At 53.1% G+C, this 15,389-nt stretch overlaps 1 protein-coding gene and 1 long non-coding RNA gene across 4 annotated transcripts in view; one reads left to right on the plus strand and one right to left on the minus strand.

The window, feature by feature from the left end:
- The window catches only part of Wwp2 (WW domain containing E3 ubiquitin protein ligase 2), a 139,206-nt gene extending 126,795 nt beyond the window's left edge, over window positions 1–12,411 (plus strand). For all 3 annotated transcript variants that reach the window (XM_006974134.4, XM_076572126.1, XM_015992959.3), the window contains 13 exons: window positions 2,108–2,189; window positions 2,726–2,854; window positions 3,185–3,260; window positions 3,500–3,571; window positions 3,761–3,849; window positions 6,067–6,226; window positions 7,472–7,605; window positions 7,920–8,060; window positions 8,466–8,586; window positions 8,898–9,002; window positions 10,075–10,171; window positions 10,320–10,392; window positions 10,669–12,411. In XM_006974134.4, coding sequence (XP_006974196.1) covers window positions 2,108–2,189; window positions 2,726–2,854; window positions 3,185–3,260; window positions 3,500–3,571; window positions 3,761–3,849; window positions 6,067–6,226; window positions 7,472–7,605; window positions 7,920–8,060; window positions 8,466–8,586; window positions 8,898–9,002; window positions 10,075–10,171; window positions 10,320–10,392; window positions 10,669–10,768 — 1,379 coding nt within the window. In that variant the 3' untranslated portion in view covers window positions 10,769–12,411. The remainder of the gene's footprint in view (window positions 1–2,107; window positions 2,190–2,725; window positions 2,855–3,184; window positions 3,261–3,499; window positions 3,572–3,760; window positions 3,850–6,066; window positions 6,227–7,471; window positions 7,606–7,919; window positions 8,061–8,465; window positions 8,587–8,897; window positions 9,003–10,074; window positions 10,172–10,319; window positions 10,393–10,668) is intronic.
- Window positions 12,412–12,927: 516 nt separating this feature from the next.
- On the minus strand, window positions 12,928–15,389 carry LOC143273311 (uncharacterized). Its single transcript, XR_013051289.1, has 3 exons — window positions 14,952–15,389; window positions 13,784–13,886; window positions 12,928–13,046 (listed from the first exon to the last, which is right to left on the minus strand). It is a non-coding gene; the product is annotated as an uncharacterized LOC143273311 (long non-coding RNA).

Consider the following 15,389-nt stretch of genomic DNA (forward strand, 5'->3'; position numbering starts at 1 on the left):
GTGGGTTGAATGTCTTGGTTAGGGTAAGGGAAGATGGTAGGTGCTGGTTTGGTGGTGCTCACAGATGGTATTACGTGGGTGGGGAAGTGCCACTGTATGCCCACAGTGTCAAGGGCATCATCTCCAGGATGTCTCCTTTGGGGCTAGATCTTGATGCAGACACAGCTGTTCCCTGGCAGTCATTTAAGAGGGTCTGTCAACTCCTCTAGAGTGTCATTAAGCTTCTGTTACATTCCAGAGTGCTAAGAGGCTCCTGTAGCCTAGCCAGACATATTGGTTAGTAAAAGCCCATGGATTCTTGATTTCAGGTAGGAAATCCCCATATACATAGACGACTTGCCTGGCTCCCCGACCCTCCAAGTAAGGTTACTGGCACCCCAAGGATGAGTGGGTCAAACATGAGGGTAAAACTTGGGGATCCTGACACAGGCAGGGGAGGTGCGTCAGGCTAAGCAGGAGTCTGCAGCACCGTATGGTATCGTAGCTGGTGACTTGGAATCTGGACTGCAGTTTGGCTTGGGCTGTGCACTTACTTCTTTCTAAATGATGGTCACCAGGAAGAGGACTGTGGAGACTGGAAGGTAGCTCACAGGCACAGAGTGTGCAAGCATGGGAGGTAGGAGAAGAGGAGTCAGGCTCAGGCTGAGGCTGTTTGTGTCTATCAGAAAAACAGAACACTGAGGCTGGGCATGGTGGCACTCATCTGTAGTTACAGCACTGTGGAGGCTGAGGCAGGAGGATGCTAGAATCCAAGAGCTGCAAGAAACACTATGCCAAGAGTATCTATCTATCCTTTGGGGGCTTTGGGTTGGGTTGCCAGGGCTGTAGCAGGGCTGCCTCCCCGCAAATGGCAAGAAGAACAGAAAAGCCAGACCAAAAGAAAATACCTTGGATGGTGGGCCTGCTCGTCTTCCTTTTGCCTTGAGGTTTCAGGTGCCATTGTACTCCTCCAAGGAGCCCCGTGGCTGTCCCTAACTATGGTTTGCTGTGGGTGGGCACCTCCAGTTTAGAGCAGATTGCTCCTGAGCAGCCTTGGCATGTGACGAATGTTTCTGAGTCCATTTGCCCCTAAAACATGGTGCTGTTGTGTTCATAAAAGGCCTTCCCCATCTCTGCACTACAGACCCATTCACTGAAGGCTGTCCAGTAGGTCCATAGGCCTCCAGGCCATAGCAACAGAAGGCCAAGTGGCCAAGGGCTCAGACCCACTGGACAGGTCACCCTGCTTCATTATTGCCTTTGACCCTCGGGTGAGCAGCCATGGAGGGTTTATAACCGTGGCTCCTGAGCTGGGACAGCCAATCCCTCAGACACCTTAGGGTGGGGACTGGCTAGGGGTGGGAGCTGCTTTCCAAGGCCAGACGTGCCCACTAGCTGGGGACTGAAAGTCTAAAGGGTCCGCCACCTCCCGGGCTTTCTTTGCTGTGTTTTCTTAGCTTTGTGAGGGTGTGGTTGACAAAGTCTGTTTATAGTTTCAGTTGTGTGGACAACTGGTAAGGTAGAGTTTGAGACCAGACCTCAGACACACAGGAACTGTCCCAGCATGGTTCTAGAGGGGAGCGGGGCTGCTGGTCTCCTCATTTCTTCCCCTTTTCAGTTTTTAGGTTCCCCTCGCTCCTGGAACTAATTACCGTTGTTTCTTTAATTTTCCCGTGTCACTGTGACCGGGTGAGCGCCGTTAGTGCTGCTATTGCCAGGGCAGAAACAGCTTTGTGGCTTGGGAACCTCCTGGGAAAGGTGGCCTGCTGAAGCTCGGAGCTCGTCTCTGGTTTCCTTCCTCCCAGCCTCCATTCCACTCCGAGGCTGGCCGGCAGGGTAGCCATACTGCACGGCTGGGTGCAGTTCCGTCCCGGGTTCTGCAGGGTTGCCCATCCCTACTGGCACACCACCTTTCCACCCGACAGGGTTGGACATGGCTGTGCCCTTCCCCGGCCCTGCAACAGGGAAGGCAGGCTCTTTGGTGACAAGTGTGCCTGGCCAGGCTCTCTCCTCTTAACCTTCTGTAACAGGTCGGTGATGGGGACAGCACTGTAACCCATCACCCAGGCAGCAGGAGAGGGCCAGACTGGTGGAATCTGACTGCACTCTCCTTCTTCTCCTGTGGCAGAGAAGAGGCAGGACAATGGACGGGTGTATTACGTGAACCACAACACACGCACTACCCAGTGGGAGGACCCGCGCACCCAGGGGTGAGGATGCAGGCCGCGGGGTTGTGAGGACGGGGTGAGGGCTTCTGTGCAGTTCCACCTGTGGTCACATGGCGTTGCATTTGCCTCACAGTACTAACATCGGGGACCTTTAGCCTTAGTGAGGACCTCGGAGTCTCAAGACGCATAGCAGTCTAATGAGAGTATCACACTTTCCTAGTGGGCACAGGAGCATGGAAGAGTGTCACAGCAGGCACTGAGAATTTGATTGTCAAAAAGTTGAGGGCACTCTTGCCCCTCAGAAGTAGGGCAGGGACACTTGGTGTCTCAAGACTGCTGGTGATCACTCAGGCTGATGTTACCCAGCCAGGACTGGCATTTTAGCCCCGTAATATATGGCTGCTTTTTGCACATGGCCTGTTTTCTTACAACTTGAGTCTTGCTGGGTGCATATCCTTGGGGTGCCCCTTCCCCTACGGAGGGCTCTGAAGAGCATGGAGGAAGCAAAGACAAAATAGGACTTCGGGGACCCCAGCCTCTAAGCTCAGCAGCCCATAACCCCTCTTCTGTGTTTTTAGGATGATTCAGGAGCCAGCCCTGCCCCCAGGGTGGGAGATGAAATACACCAGTGAGGGTGTGCGGTACTTTGTGGACCACAATACCCGCACCACCACCTTTAAGGATCCTCGCCCCGGGTTCGAGTCAGGGTAAGGACCTTCACAGCCACAGTCTTGTCCCCCAGCACAAGCCCAGTCTGTCCTGTTCACTTGGCTGGGGAGGAGGGGTCTGTATGTGTATGTGTTGTGCTAATCATTGCCCTCCAGTGCCAGTGTGGGTGGGCCCAGGGCCATCCTCCTTACCCAACCTCTAAAGGTGGGAGGTGTGGCATTTTCTCCGTGTGTCTTTCCCTCTCGGTGGCAGTCACTCCTCTTTAAAGTCACGGAGCAGAGCATCCGCTCTCCCTAGGGCTCTCAGAAATGGGCTGCTCATTGTCTGAGAACTCAGACAGGCTTCAGCACATCCTTTGCTCTTACCAGGACAAAGCAAGGCTCACCTGGTGCCTACGACCGAAGTTTTCGGTGGAAGTATCACCAGTTCCGGTTCCTCTGCCATGTGAGTTGGGCTTTGAAGTGCTGTCAGCTTGGTCTTCCAGACCCACATAGCACTGGGTGTGTGTGTCTTAGATGGGTGCAAGATGCTTGCCCCACTCTGAACTGCTTGTCTCTAAGGAGTAGGCTTCTAATCCTGGGGTATGTGGCTGTGTTATCACAGATGTAAGAGCCCATTGCATGGGCATCCTTGAGTAGGCATCCTTGGGAAGCCCCAGTTGAGAGTCTTCCTTTCCTTTTCAGTCAAATGCCCTACCCAGCCACGTGAAGATCAGCGTCTCCAGGCAGACACTCTTCGAGGATTCTTTCCAACAGGTTAGAGACTGTTACTGATTCTGGGATCCTGCACCAAGCAGGCTTCCTCCCATCACCGAATCCCACCTCATGGCATAAGCATTTGTAACCGTTTCTGCTAGACAGTAAGCCCTAGAGTCCCCTGCCCCCACACCCCTGCCTGCTGTGCTGGGGGCAGGGGCAGGATGGCCGGATACCCTGTCTCCCCAGATTATGAACATGAAACCGTACGACCTGCGCCGCCGGCTCTACATCATCATGCGTGGTGAGGAGGGCCTGGACTACGGTGGCATCGCCAGGTGAGCTCGGGTGCCCAGAGGGCTGTGTTCTTCCCCATGTCCCCTGGCTTCGGGGCCCATGGCTAAAAAGCCACCTCCTCCATACTGTTCTTTATCCCGAGTTCCCCTGCATCAACAGGAAGGGCCCCAGTGTGATATTCAGAATCATCTCTTGGGTTGGGGATGCAGCTCAGTTAAGGGAGGATGCTGTCCAGTGAGCAGGCCCTGGGTTTGATCCCCAGCACCACATAAGGCATGGTGACTCACATCTGTAATTGTAGCATTTGAGCAATAAAAGCAGAAGGATTAGATGTTCATGGCTGTCCTTCGCTACATAGTGAATTTGAGGCCAGCATGGGTCTCTTGAGACCCTATCTCCAAAAAGAAAAGGAAGAAAATCCCATGATAAGTCTCTGCTAGTACCAATGAGCCATGAAGCAGGGTCAGGCCTCAGCCCTTTAGTTACTAGATTATGGGGGTGCTGGAGGATTCCTGGGAAGGGATATGGTGTATGGCTCTATGCCAGCATACATGTCATTTTTCTATACTTAAAAACCAACCTGTCAAGCCAGGCAGTGGTGGTGCACACCTTTAATCCCAGCGCTCGGGAGGCAGAGCCAGGCGGATCTTTGTGAGTTCGAGGCCAGCCTGGTCTACAGAGCGAGATCCAGGAAAGGTGCAAAGCTACACAGAGAAACCCTGTCTCGAAAAACCAAAAAAAAAAAAAAAAAAAAGCCAACCTGTCAAGTTGTATCAGTGGGCAGTAGCTAACTATTGGGGTCTGTGGGTGTCCCTTAAGATCAGCTCTCGGCTTTCCTTCTTTTTGAGGCAGCCAGAGCAGGGGAAGTCAGGTTTCTCTGACGTATCTGATGGATCTAAGCGTATCTGTCCCTGCTGCATGTCACGTACACCAGTCAGCAAACTCCCTAACAACGCAAAGCGCTGCGCTGCCTCACTCCACAAACGTTGGCAGGCTGCCAAAGCCTCGCCTTGGACGACAGGCAGACGGCCCAGCAGGGAGAAGGTGCATCTTGGCTGTGCTGACCTCTCATCCCGCTGACCTTGTGGTGGAGGGATATCTTCCTGCTTGGCTTTGGGCTCACCCACTGCTGGTCCTGTTTGCTGGTGGTGTAGTCTGCTGTGTTGACCCCATCCTGCGAATGGATTGTTCTTTTTTTCGTGGTGACCTCTCCAGGCTGTGCTTGGTGGGCTTCTGGTGTGGCTCCCGCCCTGTGTGTCTCTCTCTGTGTCCTGCCAGTGGTTTTACCCTATGGTAGGTTACGTCATGCTGTTCTACCACAGGGTAGAACCACGGACAGGATACCGGGGCACCCTCTGCATCGAAGGACTCCGTCTACACAGCCACAGACAGACAGCAGCCAGGGGCTGTTCCCTGCTGGTTTAGCTCAAGCCCTAAAGGACCCCGAATTCTGGCTTATACTCAGGGTGCAGATAGATGCCGAGGCATCTGTTGGGTGGGTGTTGGTCGAGATGAATGTGTCCGAGATTGGGATAGGGTATGGTAAATGGATTCTGGATGATGGGAGGGCAACATGCAAGTTAGGTACCTGTGGGGTAGCTAGAGTGAATGAGGTTTCTAGAGGCCAAATGAATCACAGAGCTTTCAGGGCTTGGGGGTTGGGAACAACTACTGTGTATCTCCACATTGCACTGCATACCAGGCTGGGTGGAGCGGGGCGGATACTGTTGTAGAGCAGAAATGTCAATGTAATAAATGTGTATATTCGTGACTTCATTTCATTTATTTATTTGGGGCGTAGGTGTATGCGTATGAGTTCTTATGGGCCATATAGCATGTGTGGAGGTCAGAGGACAACTTATGGGGATTCAGTTCTCATCTTTTACCAAGTGGGTCCCAGGATTGAACTTGCGTTGTCAGGCTTGGATGCAGGAGCCTTTACCTGCTAAGCCTTCTTGCTGGCCCAGCCTATAATGTTTTAATAAAGTACCTTTGTACAGTACACAGCTCCCACAGTGATGCATGGTGGCCTTGGGTGTGAGGAGCCTTTTTGCCACAAGAAGCTCTAGAGATTGTAATGTACACGTACTCTGGGAGCTGACAGGACCACACAAGTCTCCTGAGTACCATCTCCAAGTGCTCTTGTTCTCCCTCCCCCACGATCTGGGATGGCCGGCTCACTGACCTCCGGGACACATGCGTCCAGATGGTCTGACCCAGCAGAGGGCTCCATTGTTTCGTCCTCTCTCCCCTCACAGAGAGTGGTTTTTCCTCCTGTCCCATGAGGTGCTCAACCCTATGTACTGTTTATTTGAGTATGCTGGGAAGAACAATTACTGCTTGCAGATCAACCCGGCCTCTTCCATCAACCCTGACCACCTCACCTACTTCCGCTTTATCGGCAGATTCATCGCCATGGTAAGGGACCTGGGACCTCTGAGAAGGGCAGCCCCAGGAGGCTGGCTGTAGTCACCAGGAGCAGCAGCCCTCAGGGACCAGGGTCCTGCCCTCTGTCTAGGACTCACTGTGACTCTCCCCTCTTCCTCACACAATTTCTAACCTGAAAATGAAAAAACAAAAAAGCTAGGTAGTTGTGGAGAAGCGAGAGATTTCTCGGTGGCATCTGGGGTTGTCACAGGGCTTCTTACGTTACTGCACAGAAGCCCAGGGACTTCATCTAAGTCCGCGGGGACTTACAGGATGTGGCTGGGCCAAGCAAAGCCCTAACTGGCTGCCCGCGGCCTTTGTCTTGGAGGTGCTGTGTCTTTCCTGAGCCACAATGGCAAGGAGGCCTTTGGAAATGTCTGCTGAGACCTGGACCTTCTGGAAGAGAGTTAGGGATCAGCATGGGCTGAGAGCAGAGCCACAGTGAACTTGCTGGTGCAGGGCAGGGGGAGGGGTGCAGCAGCCGTCGTCACCTGGAAATACAGGCTCCACATAGCGGTGGGGAGGGCCATGCAGTGTCCCCTCTGATGACCCACACTGAGCAGGGACCTAAGAGGCTGTGGTCCGACTGGCCCAGTGCCAGCTTTTCTTTGTTGATGTCCTCAGCCTTACCCCGCATTCCCTTCTCTGCAATACCAAGGGACCTAGGGCTTTGTCACTAAATATGGCCATTCCCATCATCTGGAAGTTCTTGGCTAAATGCTGGCAATGGCTCCAGAAGTGGCACATTCTTCCTGGGTCTAGAGCCCTGCCTGGCCCAGCAGCAGACAACGACAGACCAGTGAGACTCTTAGACTATTACTCACCACTGGCTGCCAGCTCTCGCCAGCCTCAGTGTCTACATTATTTTTGGCCTCTTGTGCCATCCGCTCAGTGCCAGTGAGTCAGGGCTGCCACCTAGAGCAGCTTTGAACAAGTTTTCCCTGAAAGTGGGGGACAGGCCTCTGCTAGAAAGGGGAGTGGCCTGGCCAGTTTGCTGGGCAGACAGACAGTGGGTCTACTTCGCCTGCCCTGTGGCTTTCAGGGCGGGATGAATCTGTCCCTATGCCCAAGTCAGAAAACAATGTGCTTGCTTCCCAGGTCTCCCCTTCAGCTAGGGAAGCTGGCTCTCGGGGAGTCCTTTCACGGGGAGGGAGCTGACACCCAGAACACTCCTGAGTCTGCCTCGGGTGCTGGCCAGGAAAGTCTGACCCCTTTCTGTGGCTCTTCCTGGCCCAGGCTCTGTACCATGGCAAGTTCATCGACACAGGCTTCACCCTTCCTTTCTACAAGCGGATGCTCAACAAGAGACCAACTCTGAAGGACCTCGAGTCTATTGACCCCGAGTTTTACAACTCCATTGTCTGGATCAAGTGAGTCCTGGCTTGCCCTGCTGTGGTGGAGCCGAGCGCTGATTGACCAGTTGGTACCCTGACCCTGACTTCCTCTACCAGAGAGATCCCTGGGTGCTTACCTGGCCTCCCCAAAGCCTATAGAGATGAGAGCTTCTAGGTCCCCTGTTCTAGAATTCTCTCTCTGCAGCAGAAAATGCGCCAAGCCACTGGTCAGGGTTCCAGGCCACTTGTGAGTTCCTAGTGCCTGTTGGGTGCCTTAGTAAGAAGTCGGGCAAGTCACGGGCAGACCTTGATAAGATGAACATCTTCCTCCTTGGCCTCCTGTGTCCCAGAGAGAACAACCTAGAAGAGTGTGGCCTGGAGCTGTTCTTCATCCAGGACATGGAAATCCTGGGCAAGGTGACAACCCATGAACTGAAGGAAGGTGGCGAGAGCATCCGAGTTACAGAAGAGAACAAGGAAGAGTATATCATGTGAGCCTCAGGCCTGGGGGAGGGGCACGTTCCAGAGAAAAGGACTCTACCCTGTTCTTGTTCCATCTTTGACCTGGCCCCACTACACAAGAATGTCCTCTGCCTTGGTTGGTCACATAATGACTTGAGCTATGGACCTGGAGCCTCTGGCCTTCCCAGCTGCAGGGAACTTTTAAAAGAAATCTAAAGCTTAGATGTTGCCGTCTCTTTCCTGACTCAGAGGGCTTCTGTGTCCAGTGTATTTCAGTCTTGGTTCTCCAGTGCTGATGTACAGACCTCTCTCTCGCCCAAGTTCTTTTGGTTGCTTGGTCTATCCCTTTGAACCATAGAGTTGTGTAAGTGTGAGGTCCACGGTAAAGGAGCAATGACTCCTGGGCTCCATCAGTGGCTTGTCTTTGGTTGTAGGCTGCTGACTGACTGGCGATTCACCCGAGGTGTGGAAGAACAGACCAAAGCCTTCCTGGATGGCTTCAATGAGGTGGCCCCTCTGGAGTGGTTGCGATATTTTGATGAGAAAGAGCTGGAGGTGGGTGCCAAAAGTTGTGGGCCCTTGAGTTCAGTGCTTCTAGGGTGCCCCAGACCCATGATGTGCACCCACAGAAAGTCACCCACCAAGCCCCCCACGTCAGCAAGCTAGAGGCAGCCGTGCAGGTAGAGTCTGTCCTGATCCTCAGCCCTGACTCCCTGTGCTTAGAGAGCAGGGCCATTCAAACTTGTGAAAGAACTAGCAGGAAGTGGACGGAGTTTGGGAGTCACCCACGGTGAGAGGAGGCCGCAGCGTGTGGGTGTGCGGCCGGCTGTGCCATGGGGAGGGCACTGACGCGTCCCTCCCTGCAGCTGATGCTGTGCGGCATGCAGGAGATAGACATGAACGACTGGCAGAAGAACGCCATCTACCGGCACTACACCAAGAGCAGCAAGCAGATCCAGTGGTTCTGGCAGGTGCGTCCTGGGCTCTGTCGCCCTGGGGGCAGGGGGTGGGGTGGGGCAAGGGTCTGTCAGGGATGGTTACCAGTTACCCAGTGGGTTTGTCAGGGATGGTTACCAGTTACCCAGTGGGTCTGTCAGGGATGGTTACCAGTTATCCAGTGGGTCTGTCAGGGATGGTTACCAGTTACCCAGTGGGTCTGTCAGGGATGGTTACCAGTTACCCAGTGGGCATGAGACCTGCCTAGACGCCAGACTCAAGGACCCTTCATCTTTGACATATTCCTCCCCTCCCCAACCTGGAGAAGTAGAGGACAAGCCTATCTGGGCAGGATAGAGGTGGTTGTGGCTGTATTGTTTCCACCTTGCATGACAGGTTGTCAGCAGTCAGTTGGGGCCTAGTCTCTAGGAGCCAAAGGGACCCACGGCCAGGAAGTTCGGCTGCAGTCAGAAGGGGTGGGATGGAAGGCACTAGAAAACTGCAGTGAGCCCATTATCCTGAATTGAATGACTTGGTTCCTTTATATATGTGGTATATGTGGTTTTTACAGCTGTTTAACAAGGAGAGCATGCATGGAAAAAGATATGTGCAAATATCCGTGTGTGTGTGTGTGTGTGTGTGTGTGTGTGTGTGTGTGTGTGTGTGTGTTTTGCGTGTAAAGTTTTTGTGGAGGTATGCTTCACATGGCATGCAGTTCACCATCTCAGACATTTTAAAGTGTTCAGTTCAGTGGCTTTAGCTCCTTCACTGTGTTGTGCATTATTCAACTCCACTACGGTTCATTTCCCTGAGAAGAAGCCCTGTTTCCACCAGACAGCCACTCCCAACCTTAGTGTGTCTTTAAAAGCAGCATGTGGGGGAGGAGGGAAGGATGCCAGGCCCAGGATGTCCCTGAGACCAAGCAGTGTCCCATGGACCCTTGGGATGTTCTACAAATACTCTCAAGGGAAGCATCTTTGAAGGTCCCTGATTGGTGTCTGCCTCCCCTGCCCATTGTGCTTCCCCACCCACCCCCCCAGCCTGGAGATGTCCCTGCTAAGGTCTGACGTGCTGAGTGAAGGGCTCCCTAACTCCTTGGAATTGCAGGTGGTGAAGGAGATGGACAACGAGAAGAGGATCCGGTTGCTGCAGTTTGTCACGGGAACCTGCCGTCTGCCTGTTGGCGGATTTGCTGAACTCATTGGTGCGTTTTCCCTCTGTCCTCCTGGGGCTTCGGCACGGGGTGAGGACAGCCCGGGGCATGCACGTCTTCCTGGAAGTTGGGGAGGGGAAGGGTCTTGGTTTGGGGAAGGCCATCTGTGTTGACACGGTACACTTGCCTTGGATGGCAGGGAGCAACGGACCCCAGAAGTTCTGCATCGACAGAGTTGGCAAGGAGACCTGGCTGCCCCGGAGCCACACGTGGTGAGTTACTAGAAGCCGGCGGGCTGGTGAGGGCAGGCTGGGAGGCGGGCTGGGAGGCGGGCTGGTGAGGGCAGGCTGGGAGGCGGGCTGGTGAGGGCAGGCTGGGAGGCGGGCTGGTGAGGGCGGGCTGGGAGGCGGGCTGGTGAGGGCGGGCTGGTGAGGGCGGGCTGGGAGGCGGGCTGGTGAGGGCGGGCTGGGAGGCGGGCTGGGAGGCGGGCTGGGAGGCAGGACACCTGGAGTCCTGGCCTCCCCATGCCACTCTTCTGTCTTCCACAGCTTCAACCGTCTGGATCTGCCACCCTACAAGAGCTATGAGCAGCTGAAAGAGAAGCTGCTCTATGCCATCGAGGAGACCGAGGGGTTTGGACAGGAGTAGCCGAGGCTGCCCCTCCCATGCCCTCCAGCACACGTAGTCCTGAGTCCTTCCTGCCTGAGATGCCATTGGCTGCACAGCCCTTGGGAGGCCCCTTTGGATAGTGGCCCTCTGTGGGACCGTGATTTGATCATGTTGGTGACCCAAGAGTCTGACCCCAAGAGGCTCTGTGGCCCCTTTCTCCTCCCTGATGATGGCAGTCTGGAAATAAAGCCCCCGTCACCTTTGGCTTCACCACCTATTGCAAAGTCAGAGGGCTGTTGCCTGCCCTCCGCAAAATCGCCCCCTCCACTAGGACCAAGTCTAGGTGTGTGTGAGTGTGTGAGGGACCATGCCCTGCCTCAGGGGCTGCCACGGAAGCTGGGCCTCTCATGTGAGTTGAGGAGACAGGCTGTGTGGGTCGGCCGACTGGACCCAGGAAGCCAAGGGGCTTTGCCAGCAGAAAAGGCTCTGCTTTCCCAGACCCTTCCTGGAGTCTGAGGAACAGGCCTGAGGGAGCAACTCCGCATCAAAGCTGTCTTAGTTGTCCTTCCTGGTGGGCTGCAGCCGAGGGACTGAGCAGCAGGCACCCAGTGCCGCCAGTCGTCTCTTCCTAGCAACCAAAGGGTTGAAGACGCCACCACCTGTGTGTGGGTGGGAGGGAGATAGCAGACCCCAGACTTTGTCCTGTGACATAAACTTGAAGTGTATTTGTGTGTAGGCTCGCCTTCTTCCTGTTTGGGTATGCTGTTACCACCCTCTGTCAAGGAGCTGCTGCTCCAGGTGTTCTGGGTCCTTGAGGGGCTCAACCCTCTTGATCCAGTAGCTTCCCAAATGGCTGCTCCTCTCAGGAACCTGCTTAGTTAGCAGTTCCCCAGCTCAAGAGGCCTGGCTCTGTAGCCCAGTGCACCCCTGCCATCCTCCAGCCTTTGCTAGACCAGGCAGCCCCTGGTTAGGACCAGGTTGACAGCGCTGCTGGTCCTCAGTGGCTTCTGGAGCTCATGGTGGCTCAGGATGGAGCACATCTTGGCCAGCCGAGAGTTTGTGCTGTGCAGGCATGAGGCTTTGTCCGACCATGGGAAAAGACGCTGGCTGGATTTATGATGCTCCTGACAGCCTCCTGTGTAGGTACACAGGCCCCTGGGGGTGTCAGAGTGGTTAGAGGCACACTCCCTCATGCAGACTCCCTGTGCATACTAGCTCTGGGGCACCCCAGGCATGCTCTCAAACTAGTCACAGGTGCCTTCCAAGGACAGTCCCTTTCTACCTTCATCACCCCCCACACACACCCCATATAGCCTGTGACCCCTCCCCCAACATTGCACACGCTACTCACCCCTTCCTCTCCCACGCAGTTTCTTACTGTACTCCCCACGAGCATCACAGAAGCTACTCTGCTGGGTGGGGGACCAGCTGCCCCCAAGGTCAGGAAGCATCAGGCTCACAGGTGTTCATGTGTGTCTGTGTGTGCTTGTGTGCTTGTGTGCTTGTGTGCGTGTGCGTGTGTGTGTGTGTGTGTGTGTGTGTGTGTGTGTGTGTGTGTGTGATGGAAGTGTGTACAGAAAGGCCTGTGCTAGCTAGTACCAAGTTGGTTGACAGATTGTTTTGTAATGCCTGCTCCTGCCTCGGTATTGCCAGTTTCTTGTGCAATAAACAATCAGCAGCTGTGGGTGGTGTCAGTGTGGCTGTTTACATGCACTCTGTCCTGGAAAGAAGCTTCCAGACCCACAGGTCTTCTAGGATCCCCAGGCCAGAGCAGAGTGATAAGGCCCCAGCCTTGCTGCCCTTGAGAAGTGTGGGTACCAGTAACCAAGGTAGCCTTACTTCTGGAATGGGTGGCGAGCCCTTCTGCAGGGGTCACTTGCTTCAGCCCTGGTCACTGGGTCGTACTCTCTCAGCAGAAGAGCTGAGATTTGGTTAGGGCTGTCACTCATCCAGGAAGTGGCTCAGGTCGCATGAGTCCCGTGACAAGGGAATCCTTGATTTGAATCCAGGGTCACACCTTGGCTTGCCACTCAATTATTTGGACAGGTAAGGCTTCAAAGATGGAGCTGGGTATGGTAGTGCATTTCTTACAATCCTAGCACTTGGAAGGCTGAGGCAGGAGGATTACTACAAGTTTGACGCTAGACTACATAGAATGTGTCCCTGCCTCAAAAAGAGCCAAAAGGGAGTAAAGAGATGACTCAGTAGTTTTTATTGCTCAGTTATCAGCATCCACATGGTGGCTCACACTGTCTATACCTCGTTTCAGGGGCTCTGTCACCCTCTTCTGACCTCCACAGACAATGGACACGACATGCTGCACATAAATACATGCAAGCAAAACAGTCATATACATATATCACAAGACTTTCTTAAAAAGCCAAACAAGCATGGACTAGAACACCATCTGATGAGTGAACACATTTAACATCAAAATGACTATACATTCTTTTGTTTGATTTTTCTACACAAGGTCTTTCTGTATAGCCCTGGCTATCCTAGAACTTACTCTGCAGACCAGGCTGGCCTCAAAGCCAGAGATCTGCCTGCCTCTTCCTCCGGAGTGCTGGGATCAAAGGTGTGCGCCACCATGGCCCTGCTAATGACAGTTACATTCTAACCACACTGATTCCAGGAGGTGGAGGCTGGCTCCTCGAAGCTAAGTGACTAGTTCACTTCCCATCTTACTTTGGGGGTGTGAGAGCTTAAAAATGGGTCTTTTGTGCCTGCTAAGTATAAACCCAGCTCTATGACCTTCCAGAAGCTTTTTTCTACTTGATGGGGAAATGCTATACTTTGATTAAAAAAAAAAAAAAATTACTGGGGAACATTTACATGGATACAGAAGTTTCATAGTAAGATTTTTTTTTTGGTTGTTTTCTTGAGACAGGGTTTCATTATGTAGCCCTTGCTGGCTGGGAACTCACTGTACAGACCAGGCTGGTCCCAACAGCAGTCTGCTTGTTTCTGCCTCTGGAGTGCTAAGATTAAAGGCCTGTGTCACCAACCCAGCCATAGTAGGTTTTACTCTGACCTGTCACAGCGAGGACTCACCTACATGTCTCCAGACATAACTGTCACGCCGTGGGTGGTGGGCCTTCCAGACAGGTCTGTGTCCATATGCAATTTGTAGATGTCTTAGGTAAGGTTGCCATCACTGTGAAGAGACACCATGACCACAACTCTTATAAAAGAAAAACATTTAATGGGAGTGGCCTACATTTGCAGAGGTTTAGTCTGTTATGGTGCGACATGGTGGCCTGCAGGAAGACATGGTGCTAGAGAAGTAGCCAAGTGTCCTACATCTCGATATATGGACAACAGGAAGTGGTCTGTCTCACTGGGTGTGGCTTGAGCATATATGAGACCTTAAAGCCCGCCCCCACAGTGACACACTTCCTCCAACAAGGCCACACCTCCTAACAGTGCCACTCCCTTTGAGGGCCATTTTCTTTCAGACCACCTCAGTAGATATGTGTGATTTTTAAATATGCTAAAAATGGGATTTGTACAGCTGTTGAGCGACCTCTTTCATTAATGAGGTGTTGGGGCACTTCTCACGTTGGTCACCATACTTGATTTCTTCACTGCCATGTGACATTCATACCATTATTCTGTAATGTACCCATTGCCTTCCTGAGGTGAGCTGTGTCCAGCAGCTTGCTGGGGTCTGCACAGCTTAGTCAAATGACCTTGGGCAGGCCCAGTGGGAGACAGCTAGATTGTTGCGCATTGTGGGTTTTGTTATGTTTGAGATCATTACTATGAAGCACAGTCTGGCCTAGAGTAGTCATCCTCCTGCCTCCGTCTCCCAGCTGCCGGGATTTCAGACACTCACCACCACTCCCAACTACATTTTTATTTTAAAAATGTAAAATGTTCAAATTCAGAGATGCAAAGGGTCTGCACCAAAGGCCTCCATCACTCTGGTTCCTCTTCTGCTCTCATCCCCAGTCCCTGTCTATACTGGAACTATTCATTTCTGTCACCACACCAGCAACTCCCTATCGTTAGGGCTCAGGCTCTGCATATGTCTAGAATGAGCAGAAGCTGGACTATCGAAGGATTTCTGTTGGATAAAAGCCAGTAATCCTTAGGAACTTGTGACGTGGTAGTGAAATGGCTTTCCTGTCCTCAAAAGTCCCTCCCCACAGCTGCTCATCCTCAGGATTTGTCCACCTGCGCTCTTGCCCCTCTGTTCTCTGCTCTGGCGCTCTCTCACCTGCTATCTCCACTGCGCTCTCCTGGGTCTCTGGCCCTGTCCCTGTCCACTGTGCTCTCTTCTCTCTCTGCTCTGGACTCTCCCGGATGCTTTGGATATCCTTTCATGGAGTGGTCACGTCGGCAGTTCCTTTTCTGTTCCCACACACCCATGACCATGTCAGGCACAGGCCACAGTGTCCGGTTTCTTTTCCCTGTCTCTCCTTTTTTCTTTTCAGATCTTAATTGCCGTTATTTATAATATGTAGCATCTCAGACCTAAAATGCTTCCAATTCCCTCGGTTTCAGTCTGGCTGACTGCTTTGCTGTGGTTGTGTCTGAGCCAGAGAATCTGTGGTCTAGGCTTTAAACCAGGCTTTTTTCTTCTATTTCACGTGGCTGTATTGTATTTACACTAAAGAAGTGAAGTGTGGATTCATTGTACCATTTTGGAAGTCTC

Source organism: Peromyscus maniculatus, chromosome 5, assembly GCF_049852395.1.
Source record: "Peromyscus maniculatus bairdii isolate BWxNUB_F1_BW_parent chromosome 5, HU_Pman_BW_mat_3.1, whole genome shotgun sequence".
Taxonomy (NCBI): Eukaryota; Metazoa; Chordata; class Mammalia; order Rodentia; family Cricetidae; genus Peromyscus; species Peromyscus maniculatus.